Source organism: Sphaerodactylus townsendi, linkage group LG13 (genome assembly GCF_021028975.2).
Source record: "Sphaerodactylus townsendi isolate TG3544 linkage group LG13, MPM_Stown_v2.3, whole genome shotgun sequence".
NCBI lineage: Eukaryota > Metazoa > Chordata > Lepidosauria > Squamata > Sphaerodactylidae > Sphaerodactylus > Sphaerodactylus townsendi.
The window spans coordinates 37,887,334-37,907,756 of NC_059437.1; the positions used below are offsets into that span (position 1 = coordinate 37,887,334).

Sequence of the window (20,423 nt, forward strand, 5' to 3'; positions counted from 1 at the left end):
TAGAACCGTGGTGGCGAACCTATTGCACTCCAGCTGTTCATGGACTACAATTCCTATCAGCCCCTGCCAGCATGGCCAATTGACCATGCTGGCAGGGGCTGATGGGAATTGTAGTTCATGAACATCTGGAGTGCCATAGGTTCGCCACCACTGTACTAGAAAATCCCATGCATTTCACTTCCTCTCCCTACAACAGACACCTTGTGAGTTAGGTGGGGCTGAGAGAGTTCAGAGAGAACTGGGACCGGCATCAAGGTCACCCAGCAGAAAAGTAGGAGTGTGGAAATACATCCGGTTCACCAGATAAGCCTCTGCCACTCAGGTGGAGGATTGAACCCAGTTTTCCAGATTAGAGTCCACCTGCTCTTAACCACTACATGACGCTGGCTCTCTAGATTATGATGATGATCCAGTTCTTCCAGACCAACAAAAAGGAACCCAAAGGCCCTGCCCCTGATCTTTCATGGGGAAATATTTTCCTTCCAGAGGTACCAGTTTTTATGCCGGACACGTTTAGTATGCACACAAAGTTCTCTTGTTCACAATGAAATACAAAGATAGTCAACAGGGAAGTTACCTAACTCACAAGGTGTCTGTTGTGGGGAGAGGAAGGGAAAGGAGCTTGTAAGCGAGTCACCTTACAAGAGAGAAAGGTGGGGTATAAATCCCAACTCCTCCTCCTCCTTCTATACCACATGCATAAGATGACCATGAAATGAGGACAATGGTTGTGGAAAATGCCATCAAATTGCAGCCAACTCCTGTGGTTTTTGAGACAAGACACATTCAGTGGTGGTTTCGCCATTTCCTTCCTCTGAATAGCGACCCTGGACTCTCCTGCTGGTCTCCCATCCAAGTACTAACTAGGGCCAACCCCTGCTTAGTTTCCAAGATCTGATGAAATCAGGTTAAGCTGGGTCATCCAGGTCAGGGCAAGGGGACAATACACATAAGAAATCAAGCAGAGACATCAGACTTCCAGGTGGGAAGTACAGGATTCTAGCAAAAGTGGAAAGAAAATAGGTATGGTTGAGTTAGCAGTGGAGAATGAGAGTACCCCACATTCAAAACAATCTTGGGCCATTTCAGATCCACTTTTCTGTAGAATAGAATAGAATCTTTATTGGCCAAGTGTGATTGGACACACAAGGAATTTGTCTCCGGTGCATATGCTCTCAGTGTACATAAAAGAAAAATACATTTGTCAAGAATCTGTACTCTGCCTTGAGACTCTTTGAGAAAGATATACCCTGAAAGAAGTAAAATAAATGCACATTGTCCAGTGTGCTCAGATAATGCTGTCAAGGGGAGTGGGAGACAATCTTTCAGGGCTCCACAGCTTAGATCTACAAGCTATCTACTGTGGAAAGGAAGGGACTTAATTCTGGGTGCAATTGGCCAGGTTTCATTACCATATTTTAGCAGCTACTTTAAAGAATGGGCGTAGGGATGTATTTTTTTCCCGGCAGACTCCTGGTCTCCTGAATCATTTGCTTGATTATTCAGATTTTAAGGCCTCCAGAACCTAATGAGCTAATGCCTAATTCTGCCAATGGACACAGCAGATTCTATCAGCTTCTCTGACAGAAGAAGGCTTGGGCATCACAACAGCTTAAGTCCCAATAAAAACAGTTCGTCTTGGAAGTCCCGATAAAAACAGTTTGACTTGAGCATCTCTGTTTGGGATTTCTGTCCTTCTGAGATTCAAGGAAATAGTTGAATATTGGCATCCCTCTCGCTAACCAGCCAGCCGTTCCCGTCAAAATCCGTGACAAGATCCCAGTGCACAGAGCGTGCTCTAGGGACCCAGCACAACCGCGTGTCGGAAAGCTGGCCGGCTTCTGACTGTGGTTAATGAAATGATTTAATTACCTCAGCTATAAAAAGAAATATCAGCCTCGCACTTGAGACACCATCCTCAGACTGAGAGAGAACCAAGGAGTCTGGTGGGGAGGTGGGAAATGTCCACGCATGATGCTGGTGCATTGTCAATTGTTTATCTCCCTCTCCCAACGCCCACTTCTTAATATAGATCAGCCCCCTTCTCCCTCCTCTGTCGCTGATGTAATATTAGCCCCCCTAAAGAAGGATAAAGCAATAGATAGGGCTCCTATGGATTCCTTGCATGTCCTTCAACAGAATCAGACAGAAAGACATATAGATGTGAGTTATCATTGAACTGACCCCCCCTCTCCCCCCAAAAAGTAACGTTGACCTTGGGTTGGCTTGAACCTGCAGCCTGCTACACTTCCAGATTCTTCTGCTGACAGAGGAATGGAGTACAATCCTGTTCCTTTCAGGACCCCAACATCTCATTGAGGTGGAAGATTCCAGCAGGACAGATGCAAGATTCATTGGCTCAAGGCCTCACCAATTTCAGGAGCAGATCCGAAAATCATCTTTGTGCTGCCCTGGTGCCTCCATCAAGACTTGAGGGATGCGTGCTGTGTTGCCAGCCCTGGGACACAAACCCCCAGGGGAAGGAGCAGCTTCTTGGAGCAGGACTACTCAGAAGCTTCAAAGAAGGCGAGAGGACCCCTGGGGAAACCTGGTGGCAGGCCAGGAGTTCTTTGCTGCAAGGATAGCCTCCCAGGAGAGATCCCACCAAGGAGCAGACTCCAGGAGGCTTTGCACAAAGCAGGTGGGAGCTGCAGCTGCAGAAATCAAGTGGCTTCGCCCTAAATAGGTTGGGCATGAAAGGTGTCAGGAGCCCGCTTTTCTTCTTTCTCTTCTCCCTTGCATGGGCCTCGGTGGTAGGGGTCCTTCCATAGCATGGGTCTCCCCATGCAGGTCTCCCCAGAGGCATAGCTTCAAGGGGGCAGGGGCGGGGATGCACAATGCACCAGCCCCCCCCCTGTGGGGGTGTGGTGAGGGCGTTCTGGGGCGGGGGCATTCCGGGGTGGGGCAGAGGACGCGGTGCACCAGTCGCCTTCCCCCCTTGCTACGCCTCTGGCTGACCCTATTGCCTATTGGCTAAGACTGCTCCTGATGCCTCCTGCTTTCACATGCTTCCTTTCCATCAGCACAACTGAACACTGCCACCACCGTCCCAGAACATTGCTGCAAAGTGTTGAAGCAGATCCTTTTTGACTTCCACTCAGTTTTCTTCCTGCAAGGGATGTACACATTGACAGTCATGAGAGTCTACAGGGCAGCACAGTGACCTTTGAATGACCCAAGACAGTCAGCTGAGCATGTGTAAAATACACAGGAAATATATATTTTTTTGGTTCCTGAAAAGAGAAGCGGCTGTTTTCTGTTTCCATCTCTCCTACATCTTTATTTCTCAGCAAACAAATGACAGCAAAGCACGGTCTGCACTCCAAGTCACTTCACGTTGCAAGCTGGCAAATAAGCGCCCTTGGTTCCAACAAACAGATCTACCTGCTTGGAAAATGTTGTACTGTTGCAGAGTTTCAAGAGTGCCCCTGCAAGACTGCTGGAATGACTCGATCGTCCTGAGCTGAAGGCCCACACAAAGGGAGGCCTGCCTCAAAGAAGCTGTTTGCGACTTCCTTGGCACAAAAGCTCGACCGGGAGGAGGAATACTGATTGCGGCAAAACGTCGCTGGTGCTCTTGGAAGGAAGAGCTCACATCATCTAGCAAATTGATGTAGGAATGAAATTAAGTGTGTATGCATAAATGGATTTGCCAGAGCCTCATGGGACACCAATCAGAAAAGCCCAAGAAAGGGACATACTATTAGAAAGATTAACACACTTTCCCCCTGCCCATCTGTTTTTGGGACTGGATCTCCCCATTAGGGCAACACTTGTCTTGGCCCCTAAAGGCCCAGGGTCAGCCAAAGACCTTTTGGCAAAACATCCAAATGGCAACCCGTGAACGATTATCATGAAACATAATCCACTGGGACATCTGCTGGTGGAAGAATAATTGGAAATGAATGGGATCCGCATAAGCTGATATTCAGAGCACATAGGGAAGGGGTGCATACCCCTAGCCCTCTTTCTGTATTTTTATGTGTGGGGATTTGATCCCACTTTTGCTTCAAAACATTATTCTAGTCCTCATTGCATGTAAGAAAGAAGTGCAGCTGTAGGTTTCAATGGGAAAGAGAGGAATGGGCCAGGCTTCTGTACTGAACATAACAGTTGTTCCCAACCCCCACCCCTTGGTGTGGCCTCTGCTTTAGTCTTGTCATTCAATATTGCCCTCCTAAATCTGTCCACGCACCTTCCTTTGAAGGAACAGACAGGCATTCTCTAATAAACAGAAAGGATCTCCCATCATATACAGACCACACACCATAAACACTTTATTACACAACACAAACTGGAATTCACCTTCCACAAAATGCAGACATGGCCAATCATCAGGTGGCCTTAAACATGGATTTGAGAGAGGATGTGTCTTTCATTGGGTGTTAGCCACGATCCATAAGTGGAACCCCCACATAAAGAAGCAATCTACCTCTCCATATCAGATGCTGAGGATAGACAGGAAAGGACCATGACCATCAGAGAAGTGCTACTACAGGTTGTTGCTAAAGTGAACTCACCACTCCCGGAGTCGAGCAGCAGCTGCCTGTATTGGCTATTCCTACCACGGGGGTGCTGAATTGCAGATCTAGCTATCACAGAGCAGCACCCGGGGCTGCTGTGATCATTTGGGCATCTTCTGGCAACGGAAGCTGAGGGTTCATCCTGAACGCAGCCCTTGGTTGGGTTATCAAGCAACTGTTTCCAGAAAAGTACCCAATAGGGCTGCTAAAATATTGTGCAGAAGGGTGAAAGGGTGCAGTCTTAGGACTCTCCCAGTAAAACCCCACAGGCCACGTCTAATGGTGCTCTTGCTGCTCCTGTACAAGGTTCCCCGTGCGGCAAAGGACGGCTGAATTTAGCTACCCACCTGGATGGAATGTTGGTCGCCACCCACCTGCCACCAACAGCAATGACTTCATTATGGTTTAAGCAGGACAGACTGATTATGGTTTAAGCAGGACAGACTGCAAGACACCCCCCCCTTGGGGAGGGGGGTGCCAGGGAAAAGAAGAGACAAACGTTTTGTGCTTGAGTTTCAGGACGGCAGGAGGTATCGCCCTTGCTCCGAGAGATCTATTTCAGACGGGGAACCTGGAGTGAAGATGGAAGGGCTCACAGGTTTGACGAGCAGATGGGTGAGGCTTGAGCTGGGGGAACTGCAAGTCATATGACTGCGCGAAGCGGGGGCAGCCGTGCAATATAAACAGAGGCACCGGGAGAGGGTATTTTGGGATCCAGGCTCCAGAGAAAAGATGAAGGGAACTGCCAGGGGAGGAGGAAGGAACGGAGCTTTGGGGAAACTTTTTAGCAGCACTTCAGAGCAGCCCACACCAAGGGGTGGCTGCAGTTGTCCTGAGCGAGGGTAGCTCAGAATGAATCTCTCCCTTGAAAGTCCCACCGCCCAGGGTGCTGCAAATGAGGGCAGTCTCCAGCCCCGGAACGAAAAAAGAGCATGCCTCAAGAGGTACAGACAGGCCTGCTGCTAACAAATTCTGAGCCCAGACTGGAGGAGGGTCATTGCTCAGGATAAAAAACGGCCCTTATTTTGGGTAGGAAGCCAGAGCAACAGCTGGACAGAGCTAGATGGGGAGGCAGGCCAAGAAGGTTCCCAACCGCCAGGTCAGGCTTGAGATCTCCCAGAGACCCAACTGATCTCCAGATTACAGCGGTCAGTTTCCCTGGAGGAAATGGCTGCTTTGGAGGATGGACATTATGGCATCATACCCCACCGCACAGGTGTCAAACTTGCAGCCCTCCAGATGTTATGGACTACAGTTCCCATCATCCCCTGCCAGCATGATGCTGGCAAGGGATGATGGGAATTGTAGTCCATAACATCTGGAGGGCTGCAAGTTTGACACCTATGCCCCACCGAGACCCCTTTTCACTGAGGCCCCTTGAAAGTATTGTTTTAATATCCCGTCTTTAAAAATGTTTAACCGTTTGAGCAAGGATTTACGCCCAAATGAAGCGTTTATTGCCTCAAAAGCACTGATGGAGAAACAGAACCTTTTTTCCAGAAGCATTACATCTCAAAGTATCAGAGGGTGGAAGTAGAACCCAGCGAAAGAGGACGTGACCTGTATGCCTTTCTCATGAACTTCCTAGGCCAGTGGTGGTGAACCTTTGGCACTCCAGATGTTATGGACTACAATTCCCATCAGCCCCTGCCAGCATGGATAATTGGCCATGCTGGCAGGGGCTGATGGGAATGATAGTCCATAACATCTGGAGTGCCAAAGATTCGCCACCATGGTCCTAGGCTCATCCCAGTGGGCATTGTTGGAAGCAAAATACAGCCTCAGGCGAGGCTTTAGGATGAGCAAGCTGGGATCTTCTACGTTGTGGTTTGCTGTTGCTGGGATTTCAAGGCTTTGACAAAGTCTCTCAGGTTGGCCAGCTGCCATGGTCACCCAGCTGCAGAGCTCTTCTTCCAAATGCTTCAACCCACTCAGCAAAAAATTGGGTCAATGGACAAGTGTTCAGGCACATTGAGAAGGCAGAGGCCGTAAAGTGTTTTCACAAAGCAAGCAGAAACAAAGCCCAGGGGAGAAGAAAAGGGGAAGGGCACAGAAAGGGAAAAGCAGCAACTTTTATGCCAAAATGGGAGGTGGGGAGGTGGTTTGTGCTACTTGCAATGGTGAGCACTAACAAATGCAGACATTAGCTTTGCACACAAGAGGAGAGCTTGCATCCTGAAATTATGCTCAAGGAGGGTTTTCTAGGGCAAATATTGGCTTAGCACAAATACCTGCAGCCCTTTCTAATGAAACAGCCAGAACGTATCAACGTTCAGACCAAGAGCTCAGCATAAGACAGCCTGCTTGCATCACTGAGAATACCACTTTCCAGTATTGATAACTGACACGTTAGCAATCCATCCAATTTCTGCAGCTCAGAACCCTGCTTGTCATGAGACCTTCATTAGGAAGTGGCGACAGATCACAATGATAAATGCACAACACAGGAGCACCCTGGGGGGATCAGTTTAGTTCACTGGAATAAAGCTGCACATAGTTCACACGGGAGTACTTGCTGCTGGCCGCGTCTGTCATTTCCCTTTCTGAGAAGCATCTCTCAGTAGCCCTGTAGGCCCCTAATAAAACATTTGCTTGCCACTACTTTCATTCAAGCATCCTACCAATTGACAAGAAGAAGAGGAGGAGTTTGGATTTATATCCCACATTTCTCTCCTGTAAGGAGACTCAAGGTGACTTACAGACTCCTTTCTCTTCCCATCCCCAAAACAGACACCTTGTGAGGTAGGTGAGGCTGAGACGGTTCTGAGAGAACTGTGACTAGCCCTAGGTCCCCCAGCAGCAATGTAAGAGTGCGGAAACACATCTGGTTCACCAGATAAACCTTTGCCACTCAGGTGGAGGAGTGGGGAATCAAACCCGGTTCTCCAGATTCTAATCTGGAGAACCGGGTTTGATTCCCCACTCCTCCACCTGCTCTTAACCACATTATGAGGGGTATGAATGGCGGAAAGCGGGTATGTATGGTGGAAAAGAAATGAAAACAGGGCCTGCAACTGGAAAGGGGCAAGAACTACCAGCTTGGAGAAACTTTGCTTGCCTTCTTTTTTTTTTTGCTGGGGTTCCCCCCCCCCCCCCCCCGATTGTAGTAGGGGAGATACGCCAACACTTGACATATCTCTCATGACACACATCCCACACAAAATCTAGCTGCTACAGCTCAGCAGAGCTATGTGCTTGGAGCGCACTGCCTGTCCTCTCATGTTGATTTCTGAGTTGAAAATAGCACCGGTGGAGGGGTAAAAGTCCCCCGCCAGCTTTATTTATCCCACAATGCTTGGTTTGATTGCTTCCTTTTTCTTCCTTCTCCAAATAGGCATGTCATACTCAGAATTGTGTTCCAACGGGATGGCGAAGGAGAGGTTGATCAAACTGCTGTCAGTCAGATGTGCCTGTATGGTTTCAGTGCTTCGTTTAATCTGCCCTGAAATGTTCACACAAGTGGCAAAAAGAAAAAGGACCAGACGGGCAGTGGCTTTCACCTCTGGCACAAGTTGGTACACAGTTTTGGTTGCACCCTATTGTTGAGATTAACACCTCAGCAAAGACTGACTCGAAAAGGTCACTGCCATTAGTGCTGGAATGCAAGTAGCAACTGGCCCACAAACAATTGAGAAAACAGAGCTGACCCCAATGGCTCAGATCCCCATACTTGAGGGATGCTGCAATTCATCCTGAAAAAGAGCAGAACCATAGCAGAACCCAGTTCCTTTGGAGAGGTCGAGAGGCCTTATACTACATCATCAGCTTCAAGATGTTTCTGTTCTTCTTTGGTTTTTGAAACATAAAAGAATGGCTTGAAATCCTCCCATTTCCCTCTGGTTTGAGACCTTCTGCCGGAGGAAGAGCCATTTAAGTTGGAGCAAGGGGTCCTCAGGATGGAGGGATTCAAGTAGAAACCTTCACTGAGTTGGCAAATGTTTAATACCATTCAAGCGGAAGCTGATACTAAATGGAGGAGGATGTCTGAAGTGGAACGCTATATACATGTGACATGGACCACTCACAGCATTCAAGCAATGATGGTCATTCTTCCAGTTATACAACCCTCTACTGCCCAGCCATATTGTCCATGATGCTGGAAACTGCTTCCCAGAATACTTAAACCACCCCTCCACCTTCCTCCCTTCAGGCTTAACACCTTTGTTCCCCCCCCCCCCCCCGCTGTTAAGTCACAGCCGACTGAGGGTGATCTTATAGGGCTTTGATGGCAAGGAACATCCGGAGTGGTTTTCCATTGCCTGCCTCTATGTCACAACCCTGGCATTCCCTGGAAGTTTCCCATTCCAATACTTTCCAGCCGGAGTCGAGGTTGAGTGTACGACTGGCCAAAGGTCACTTAGCAAGTTTCCATGGTGTGAGTGGAAATTTGCAAAGGAAGAAGAGTTGGATTTATACCCCGTCTTTCTCTCCTGTAAGGAGACTCATAAGAGGTAGGTGGGGCTGAGAGAGTTCTGAATGAACTGTGACTGGCCCAAGGTCACCCAGCTGGAATAATTCTGCCTCCCCCAGCAAGTCTATCAGTTCTGTAACCCCTGGGAGAGGGTGTTGTAATGATTCTTGTAATGATTCTTAAGAGATGAGGGATGTTGTAATGATTCTTATGAGGGATGTTGTAATGATTCTTAAGAGAACTGTGCCTAGCTTAACTGTGAAAACTGTTCCACTTTTATGTTTTGCTTGCCAACCCAAATAAACTGCTTAACACTTCTTCAGAAGAAACAAACTCATTATCGTGTTAAAGTCAAAATGAAGGGAAGAGGAAACATCCCCTGAAACCTGGGCTACTATCCATTGGTGAAAGCAGTAACCTCAACACATTCTCCAGCCTTCTTAATATTTACTTTATTTACTTGAGGGTTTTTATCGCCATCTGCTTTATGTTTTAAATATCGTAAGTAGGTTTTAAACGTTGTTATATTTATTTTCTGTTGCATGTCGTCCTGAGCCCTCCAGGGAAGGGACACTAATAAATCGAAAGAATAAAAAAAAAAAAACATGTCAAAAGACAGCCAATGTGATTAGTGGTTAAAATGTCAGATTAGGATTTGGAAACCCAGGTTTGACTCCCTACTCTGCCATGGAAACTAGCTGGGTGAACTTGGGTTAGTCTTACACACTCAACTTTAACTCCGGCAAGCACTTAGATGGGAGACCTTCAAAGGCCCACCAGGGTGCGAAACAATCAGACCATGACAAACTACCTTTGAACATCTCTTGCCTTGAAAACCCTACAGGAGCACCGAAAGTCAGCTCTGACCTGATGGCAAAGAAAAAAACCATACCATTACTGTATGCTTACCTTCCATTGGTCAGCTATTGAGGACTGTGACAGGTTGTATGATTGGTATAGAACTCTGCCCATCACAGCAAGAAGTGTGGATCTTTCTTACTCCCGCCCCAGCGTTCTTTCCAAGCTATGGAATGTATGTCCTGATGGTCACGGAAACTTTGGAGCCATCAGTCGACACAGATTGAAACAGGGAAAGGAAAGACTTAGTGACCATCAGCACTGTATGTTCCAGAACTGCCATTCTCGCCCAGTACGGCCCTGCTAAACAGAAATGTTCTTGGAGGCATTTTTATAAATGATAATATAATGGAACACCACAAGAGATTGCTTCAAACAAGGGACGGTATTGTAGTCTACTGCAACAGTTACTGTACGCGTCCCCTTTTACTATAACGTCCTCTACCTTTAAAACCTCCTTTCTTCATTGCCTTCATTCCACACCTTGAACAGTTTGCTTGCACTGTCTTCCAGTTCTGTAATCCCATTCCTTCAGCTTACTGGAGGCTGCTGCTGTCCGAACTGCTATTTATATTTGGGAATCTGCCTTGAGTCTCAGTGAGAAAGGTGGGGTATTAATAAGTTATATTGTTTTACACAATGCTATTAACTTTGGTCTACTGCACTTCACATTTGCAATATAAGGAAACACCAGAAGCCGACACAGGAAAGTTTGTCATCGGATGCTTTTCTAGACCCAATAACTTCCACATCCAAACAAAACGCAATGCCAAGGAGAAGACTACCCTTCTTGCTGATATTACTAGTGTTGCATGCAAGAGGATTTTTAGCATATGGTGGCATTCAGCCACAGAATCCACTCCTTGCAGTCTCAATGTATCCATCTCTCAGTGACACAGACCCATCTGCAAATCCTCCAAAGCAGAGAGAGGGTGTGTGTGTGTGTGGTCAGGTCACAGCTGACTGATGGCGACCCTGTAGAGTTTTCAAGGCAAAAGATGCTCAGAGGTGGCTTGCCATGGCCGTCCTCCACATGGACTGAGAGAGTTTTGAGAACACTGTGGCTCAAGGTCACGCAGCAGGCTTTACGTGCAGGAGTGGGGAATCGAACCCAGTTCTCTTGCTAACCACTACACTAGTGGTTCTCAACCTGTGGGTCATGACCCCTTTGGGGGTTGAACGACCCTTTCACAGGGGTCGCCTAAGACTCTCTGCATCAGTGTTCTCCATCTGTGAAATGGATAAATGTTAGGGTTGGGGGTCACCACAACATGAGGATCTGTAATAAAGGGTCACAGCATTAGGAAGGTTGAGAACCACTGCACTACACACTGGCTCTCCAAAACAGGCTCCCCCCAAAAAAGCTAAAAAAAGAAATAAAAGACTAGATAACTACAAGAAAAAGGGGCTAATAAAAAGTGGGGTCTCTGTACAGCCTTCCTTCCACCCACACTTTCTCGAGCTGGACAATAAAACACAAAACCCTTTTTCCTAGTTCAGCGTTTGGAGCTTTGATTGTTTATTCGGGTGGGAAGATAGCAAGACAGCAAGGTGATTTGCTGCACCGCGCAGCCGCAGCATCGTACGCACACCGCCTCTTCGAGTTCCAAATGTATAAATGGGGGGGAAAAGACTGTGCAGGGCATTCAAGAATGGGGCAACATCAGCAGAGGGGACACGGCATGACTTCACACACAAAGCGGCTCTGCCAGATCTCCCATCTCCTTTGTTCATTCTTTTCTGAACCCCACCCTGTTTCTTGAGGCCAAAGACAGCCCCCCCACCCCCGACCCCCTTCAGGCCCCAAAGCTTCCAATTACTAGGAGATGAGACAGTTTTGGGGACGTTCAAATACCCTGGAGTTCTTGAGTTCATGTCTTCTGTGGACAAACGGAGGCATGCGTGGAGGGGTCTTGGTCCCAATAACACCATTACTGCTTCTTCTGTTTGGGAATCTGGGGAGGGGAGGAGGAGGAGGAGGAGGAGAGGAAGGCGGGCGGCTGAGGACATCAGTTCTTCAGAATGGTTTCGTAGGCTTGGAAAACATGCTGTGCGACTTCAGGGGCGCGACACTTCAGAGAGAGCTGCGGGGGAAGAACAGGAGAGCATCTGAATGCAACAAGCCAAAGTTTGCCAACCAATTTTTACTAGGCAGCTGTGTTAATACCGGGAGCAAATGGAGTCCAGAGGAGGGCAGAAAAAGGACATGCTCAGAGATTAAGGAGGAGGACAGTGAAGCCAAGTCGTCCGGAGAGGAGAAAAGCGCCAGCTGCTGTCGGGAGGTAAAGCCTTTGCCAGTAAACTCCTCGAGGCCACCTCTGTTTTCCAGACGGAAGTTTTCCCTCTACGCCTTGCCATGCACACCAGCTGATGCCTTCCCATGTCACACTCAGCCATCAGAAACTGAAGGCACAGATGCCTACACTGCAGACTTGGAACTGGTTCAGCAACAGTCATGACCTCTCCCCCCACCCCCTCCGGGAAATGTAGTTTTCACGTGCTGCTACAGTGCAAAGTATCCTAACAAAGCTGGGGACAGGGGAGGGAAACCATTACTGCCAGCAAGGCTGGTGAACCAGTTCAGGTTTGCAGTGGAAATGCAGCCCATGTCACAAATGAGACGTGCAACCCGGTCCGATGCATGTTTACTCAGGAGACAGACCCAGTGAACTGAATGACTCAAGAAAATGTGAGGAGGCTCGCGGGTTCCACAGATTCTCCAAGAGCCAAATAAGTGACCATGAAGGTTTTAAAGTAGTTTTTTTAAAAACCTTCCAGCTGCATTTGATTTATTGGAGATGGTAAGCTTGCAAAGAGATACTCGCCCACTCCCCTGTGGCACATAATGGGCTCTCCCTCCCCCTCCCTCCCAATCTGTTGTTCTGCCCCAAGATGGCTTGGGCCGACATGCCAATACAAGCAGGGTAGGAAATTTTTTAACTTGCATCCTGGTCCAAGATGGTGCTTCTTTCAGATGCTGCAGAGAAGCCATGTTACCTTAACGCTTTAGGAAAACACACTCCAGAAGGCAGCGTGCCATCTAGCGTATAGGAAACATGACCTTTTTGGGGCTCCGAACAAGCTGCATCTACTCCCCTTGACCCCTGCGTGTGCACGCTCACCTGCCCATTGGCATGATCTGTTATTGGTTAGCATGGGTCAGGCTGGAGGCGGGTGGGTAAAGGTGCCACTGAAAGGTGTGTCAGAAGCGAGCTGGGGGAAATTAATAAAATGCTAAGGATGAAGTGGTGAGTAGGCAGTTGGATTCAGAAGATCAAGAGAGAGAGCACAGATGTTCTGCTAACCTCCAAATCCTGCAAGGTCAGGGACAGGCCCGTGGTGGGCGGGTGGACACGCCGCAACAAAAACAAAGAGGACATTGTCACCAGAAGCAGAGAGAGGGTCTCACAACCCAAACAGAGAGAACAAGCCATCCCAGTGTTCCTGATGTGTCGTCGGGGGGGATGGGGGAAGGTGCGAGGCAAGAATATTAAGGCTAATCCTGCATCATTCAGACAGACCAGGGGGCTTCAAACTTGTCAGTGCAAGGGTCAGACTTGCACATCCTCCCTCTGTTTACCATCACAGCACCACACCAAGATGCACATTTTACAAACATCCAAGGGCCAAGTGTTGAAATCTGATTGAACAGCAGGGCTAGCTTGGCATCCTGGTCTGCCCTTCATAAAAGCATGGCTGGGGATGGTGGAATTGGGTATCTGCTAGAACCACATCCCAACCCAAAGCATGAAAACAAGTGACAGCACAGAAATAAATCTATCTTTTACTTCAACTGTCCAATTTTAGAAAAAGACCCATTTTAAAAGGTCCCATTTTAGGGACAATTCGGACACTACTGCTCTCAATACCCCAGCTGATTCTGAGGGTCAAATTCCTATCCTGATGGGAATTAAAAACCCTTTAAAAACTCATGCTGACAGACGCCAAAGTTGCAAGATTCCCCAACCCAGAGCTGCAGATCACTAGCAGGGTAAGGGGCACTCAGTGTGAGGGCACGGGGTCAATATGGCAAATGCTAATGCATGGAGTAGGAATCTAAGCCAGGAATCCAACTCTGTGGGGGTGATCGTACTTTAGATGAAGAAGATCCGAGGTTCCATCTCCAGTTCTAGTGGAGCACCACACCAAGATGAAGTAAAGAGTATCAAACTAGGGGGCCCAAGGGTCTGACAAAGGTAGATTCTTGTATTTGCAAGAATGAGCATACTCATTCTGGTGCATATGCAGTGCACACAAAGAGGTCTCCCATTCTGTGCCCTATGCTGTCTTGTGCTTAGAAGTAGACCAGCATTTGATGGAAACCAGAGCTTGGTATCTCACCTTCAAGTTTTGGATACGAATTTGCTATAACAACGAGGATTCTAGCTGTACTTCTCATGCTCTGATCTTCCTTCATTCAAAGGGCTGGTGGGCTCATTTGAACGCCAAACTACAAGATCTGGATTTGCCACTGGACTCTTTGCTTAGGCTAACTGCTAATAAGATATTTCGTAAAGTAAAACACAGACTTTTTGAGCAGGAATCACAGAGACTGATGGCCCAAGTGAATTAAGTCTGCTCCCCTATCCACCTGGGCATCCTCCCTCTGTTTACCATCACAGCCAGCTATCTCCATCTTTTAACTGATCCCAAACTGCGATGAGCTGTTGCTCTGGCTAGATGCAATGTGCTTCCTTCCACTAGAACACAGGTGTCAAACTCGCAGCCCTCCAGATGTTATGGACTACAGTTCCCATCATCCCCTGCCAGCATGATGCTGGCAGGGGATGGTGGGAACTGTAGTCCATAACATCTGGAGGGCTACGAGTTTGACACCTGTGCACTAGAAGATTCAGCAGAGAGAATCACATTGCAACCACTGAGAGAACTTGCAGTTGCACCCTTGGATTGGAGGAAACCGTCCACCACGTCCTTCACCACTGCCCTTTTTACGACTCTGCGTGGAAAAACTTACTTAAACCTCTTTTGTCTGGCCTAGACAGCATTGCGGATGCTGCCAAAACTGTTTTTGTTAGACAGCAACTCTGTCTCAATACTGGCACCTATGGCTAGATTTCTGTGTGTCGTCGTCACCACACGTTCCAAATTTTTCGCTTAACAAAACTTTTAATCCTTTCTTTTTTAAAAGATTGTTTTACTTAATGATCTTACTTTTTATATTCTTCAAGCCTATTGCACATCATATGTTTTAAAATGCCACTAAAGGTTTCAGTTCAAAATTCACAAAAAGATTTTCTGTCCACATAAAATCAGGGAAGGTCTTCAGCCATCCCCTGGGACCACTTCATATCTTATTGAGACCCAAAAAGAGAACAAAGGGACCTACCGTGAAGTTTGCATTCCCTGGTTGGATTCGCAGTTCTGCCAAGACCCAGATTCCATTGGTCAGCTTCAGCGACTGGTACAGCATATCTTGGCCTTCCACGTTCCTCTTCGCTATGGTGAAGATATTGCTGCCCTGTAGTTTGCTACTAACTGCATCTAGGGGGGAAATGGAAACTGCTTTTACCAACTCACACTCTCAAGCAGGGATTATATAAGCCTATCACCTCAGCACAGAATATGGTAGTGGATGCAAAACCCAGCTGCTGGCAATTCTACCTCCCATTTAAAGGGAGTTGGAACAATGACCAAAACCAGACAGTATACAGAAGCACTTATAAAATCTGCATAATTCATTCAGCTTCTCAGCACAGTTCATTCAGCAAGCAGCCCTGATTATGGGAACTGCATCAATCCTGCTCATCTGTACTGCAAGGCATAGAATCCTGATTACTATATTTTTATCTTGCTGCTCTTCATAGAGCCAGGAAGCGGTGATTAGAGTAAATGCACGGGAACAAACAAATCCACACGGGAACAAACAAATCCACAATATAGTGTGATTCACAACAATTGAACAAACCAAGGAACAGGATGTCTACAAGTAATGGGATGTAGCAATTCAAAGCTCACTTAACGGGACGTATCTCTCATCCCCTAAAGGTATGCAAATGAGCTAGAAGGGTATCCTATAGGATTTGGAATCTGTTGCAGTAGGCAACATCTATAAGCACTGGTTGCAGGGTCCACACTTCCAAGTTTGAGCACACAGTTATTCTAGAACAGTGGTGGCGAACCTATGGCACGGGTGCCAGAGGTGGCACTCAGAGCCCTCTGTGTGGGCACTCGCGCACAGAGTTCATCATGTGGGAGGGGGGTGGAAAATCACCCCCCCCAAACACATATCTAGGCTGGCCTGGGCATGATCCTTTACCTGGGAGTAAGCTCAGCTGCTGGCAATGGGGCTTGCTTCTGAGTAAACCCTCCTAGGATCGTGATTCACGCACGGTTGCTTCACTAAGCTAACTCCTGAGTAACGCATGCCTTGGAGCCAACCATTTGTTCTAAACTAAAACCTCAGTATTCAGGTTAAATTCCGTGTTGGCACTTTGCGATAAATAAGTGGGTTTGGGGTTGCAATTTGGGCACTCGGTCTCGAAAAGGTTCGCCATCACTGTTCTAGAAAGAACTAACCAAAGTGCATGCTGTTTGGCTGCAACTCAGTCATTAATACTTGCAGATTATATTATCACAGGGATAAGTTCTTGGCTACTTTAAATCTTGATTTTTTTTCCCATTTGTTTTCATAAGACTGTTTCCTTAGATTACAAACCAGAAGAGAATGATTTCCAGACACCTCTGTTTAACTTGAATTCTTGGGAAGTTAAATGAGGTTATGTCCTGGGACAGAACTGGAAGTCAGCCAAGTATCAGTCATGTCTGATGATACTCATATCGACAGGAGTGCAAGTGAGGCGGTTGAAAGTACATTCTATGTGAACGAGCAGCATTGTCCAGTTTACCCTGAATCCATAATCAGAACTGATGTCTTTATTTATTATGAAATTTGTACCCTGCGTTTTTGTCCTCACCAGGACCATCATGGCAACTAACTGCTTTAAACCGTGCGTAATAAAGCTCTTGAGGTAAAATACACATAAAAACAAACAAAGCATAAGGCAAGGAGGAGAAATGTCAACACACACCTTGACATGTCAAGGTGTGACGACATTCGGCCCTCCCAAGGCCCCTCCCCGGCCAATGCTAGTCCACGACTCTACTGATTCTCTATCAATAAAGGAGATTTCATTCACAATTAGTCTACTTTATTTGAGAGATCTAGAGGACACAAGGGATTACTGAGGGAATGTCAGGCAAAACAAGGAAGTCTCCATCCACTTGTGGAATGTGGCAACAGAAAGTGACAGACAAGCCTCCCTGGGCAGAGATTTCCAGAGTTTTGGTGGCACAGCCAAGAAGGTCCCATTCCAGGTTGCCAGCTGCCTAATCTCAGGCAGCAGGGACACCCAAAGCAGGGCCTGGGAAGATAACCGTAGTGGTTGGATAGGTTCATGAGGGAGTAGGTCACCCTGAGCCATGTACAGCTTGAAAGGGCAACACTAGCACCTTGAATTGTAGCTGAAAATATACTTGGCGCCATCATGGATGGGCCAAGACTGGAGTGATATTGGTTGGTCATGTTCTAATTATTCCAAATTCCCTTTGTTAAATCAAAATATAACTCCCCAGTGGGCTTTGTCAGTTTCTCTCTATAAAGACCAGCTATTCAAATGCCAGAAGCACAGCATTCCATCAAAAATGTGCTTTAAGGCATTGCAAAACCTTTATTTAGTATTTAAAAAAATATTTTATCGGTTTTTATACTACATTATTATTATTTTCCTCTCCCTTCCCCTTATCTCCTTTCCTTCTCCCTTTTTCCTCTTTCATATTATCCATAGGTGTAATCTGCTCTTTTTATCAGAATTTAAATTTGCCTGCCCTTCCTTTTGATTTGCCCTTGATTGTTCTAGCGCCATCGAGATGCATTAATTAAGATTCTAATGCTAATTATATTTTTTCACTGACAAGGAAACGGTCGGAAACTGCCCTGAGTCCGATATGTCGGCAAAGGGCGGTGCAGAAATCAAATGAATGAATAAATAAATCATTTTATTACTTTTAGTAAAAACATAAATGATGTGATAAGTTTGGTTTTATAAAAAGGTTGTGATGCATTTTGATACACATTGTTGATGGGGGGTGGGTGGGGAGAATCCCATCCTTTTAAAGAACACGGTTGCACCCTTGGGGACCCTTGCCTACATTTCTGGAGTTTAGTGAGCCCCCTACTATTTCTTAGATTGACATAACCTATGACAGATTTTATAGCTAATGAAAACTGACTTGATAGGCATCTAGAATGGGAGTTGCTGTGTTTGGATGGCTTGCTCCGGGCAAAAAGATTTCTGTTGCACATTTTATGACTCATAAAGCACATGGTTGTCTGACCTTCTGAAAAGCTGACTTGCACGATTGTTTTTGAAACAGTGGGTTACACGTCTGTCTAAAAAACAGCTAATCAAGGGATATTTATAACAACTAAAAGACTGCAGCTTTTCTGTGAAGGAGGTGCCCGGTGCCGACTTTGCTGCTCTGGGCCCAAGAATGTTTTTACCTTCCAGAAAAGGAATACCAACCAGAAAAGGAATTTTACCAACCAGAAAAGGAATTAAATGCTGATCAAATCTACTGAAGTTGGCCAGAACAGAAATACACGGTAGGGACACAGATCAAAAGGAAGCAGCCTTAGCCCATCATGTTGTGTTTCTCCATTTCAAACTGGTTATCTACGATTTGCTCAGAGCACATTATGAAAAGATGACAAAGACAGAATAATGGAATCTTGTTTAAGGATGGGAATGAGGAGTTTTAGGCTCACTGCGTGATAGAACAGTCACAAAACCTTTGGACAGCAGGAACGCTAAAGCCAGGCAAGTGTGAAATTGCAAGCTGTCTGGCAAGGGAAGATTGCTCGGGAACCAGCCAAAGCAGATCGGAGTTCGGAGAAGGAATGCAAGAATAGCGGCACTTCTAGCCAAGCAAGATTAGGCGGCTCTTCCCTCACCTGCGTTGAGAGGACAGTCTTTTATCTGAAATTGTGCTTCGTTCTCATTTGGGATGTCTTTCCAGGTAGCCAGGAACATCTGCCGCTCTGAGGGACCAAGGAAGAAACTCCAGGTGAATCCTGGGGACAGGAGGGCAACTCCCTTTCCAAGACACAGACCATGCTAGCTTCTGGACAGATGCGCCCCCCCCCCCCCGGGCTTTAAGTCCATGCTTTCACCATTAAGGGAATATGCTTGCCTACACTGTCCTTGAGATCTACTGTTCAGAAATATACTGCCTCTGACCATAGAAGTTCCATGAAGCTGCCCTTACAGAGGTATCTTGATACTCGACCGTGGATACCTTTGTCCCCTTTAAACCTTTTCAAGAGGGACAAAAAGATCACAATGATTATAAAATGCTGAACCAGACCCCCCAGTTCAACTCCAGTGTACAAAATAAGCACACACAGAATGCAGCTGCTGTCCTGGACAATCAGCTCCACCTAGTGTTCATGAGAAGTTGCAAACATGCTTACGACACTGCACCCTGGCCCCCTGGCTCTCCCCGTTTGAAATCAGAAAAATAAACAGAGTGGTCCATAGTAGGCTTGAAGGGACACTCCCTCTTCCATAAGAGACCTCTCAATCAGTTGCATAACCTCACCCCTGCAAGGTCGGCTTTAACTTTGCAACTGCCGAAGAGTTCAGTTAATATTGCCTCCAGCTACTCTGCTTTCTCCTCTGCCCAGTTAGGGATCAGAGAGGACACCATGTTTTCTGGCAAGGGCTTCTGGGATTCCTCTGCACCTGTTAGCTGTAATGAAAGCCACATCAGGGACCCCCTTAGCTCTCCTTCAGGACATCACTGCTGGCTGTACATTGCTAGGGAGTGGAAGAAGCCAGCATTGCACAAGGCCCATTCACTCCAAGGGGCAGGCAGAGTGGAACACACCTAACATGACCTCCTTTTCAGAGCATACTTCTGCCGTCCCTCACTGCACACAGAAGGCTCGGGATGTGAGAATGCCACTTTCACACCTCTGTTTGGCCACCGAGCAGTTTTGAGTACAGGTAGCCGAACCTATCTGTGCAGGTTGGTTGAGACTAAACTGTCATCAGAAGTCCTTTATGCAAACGGTCAACAAAACTCAATAAATCCCCCCTATTGATTTTTTTATATCTTCTATGCATTGCCACTGGTATGTCAGCCGACTTACCCATTTTCCCATCTTCCACAAAGAGAATGTGCAGAGGGTAGAGGGTGCTGAAATAGAACACATCTATGTTGTTTTTCACGGCCACCTGGAACCAAGGAAGAAAGATTTAGTTTACAATATGAATCAGAATATACTCCTTCTCTGCCCCCCCCCCCAATAATACAGTTGTGAACAATATAAAATCCAACTCTGCTGTCCACTAAGATGTCAATTGGTTTCCAAACAAGATATTTTTGAACGATTTCACATGCTTCAATTCTGAAGTAATGCAGATGGATGCAAAAACCGTTTATAATCAGGTTTCTAGCCCTCATGACTTTACCTTATACTTAAAAGTGTACAAACAAAACCAGCAGAATCTCCAAGAAGCCACAGAGGTGGCTGGATAAGATTAAGTGGTTGGAAGCAGGAAACCAGTGCCCTACCTGGTCTCTTGCTCATCCCCAAAAACTAGTAAAAT

The 20,423-nt window shown here is 46.8% G+C and overlaps 1 protein-coding gene across 5 annotated transcripts in view; it reads right to left on the reverse strand.

Annotated features, from left to right (window-relative positions):
- Positions 1-11,277: 11,277 nt before the first annotated feature.
- AP1B1 (adaptor related protein complex 1 subunit beta 1) overlaps positions 11,278-20,423 on the reverse strand; it is a 46,799-nt gene continuing 37,653 nt past the window's right edge. For 3 of the 5 annotated variants that reach the window (XM_048514460.1, XM_048514463.1, XM_048514461.1), the window contains 5 exons: positions 19,964-20,048; positions 18,764-18,850; positions 15,140-15,294; positions 13,098-13,106; positions 11,278-11,876 (listed from right to left, as the gene is read on the reverse strand). In XM_048514460.1, coding sequence (XP_048370417.1) covers positions 11,802-11,876; positions 13,098-13,106; positions 15,140-15,294; positions 18,764-18,850; positions 19,964-20,048 — 411 coding nt within the window. In that variant the 3' untranslated portion in view covers positions 11,278-11,801. The remainder of the gene's footprint in view (positions 11,877-13,097; positions 13,107-15,139; positions 15,295-18,763; positions 18,851-19,963; positions 20,049-20,423) is intronic. The other 2 variants (XM_048514465.1, XM_048514462.1) reach the window with 1 other exon arrangement.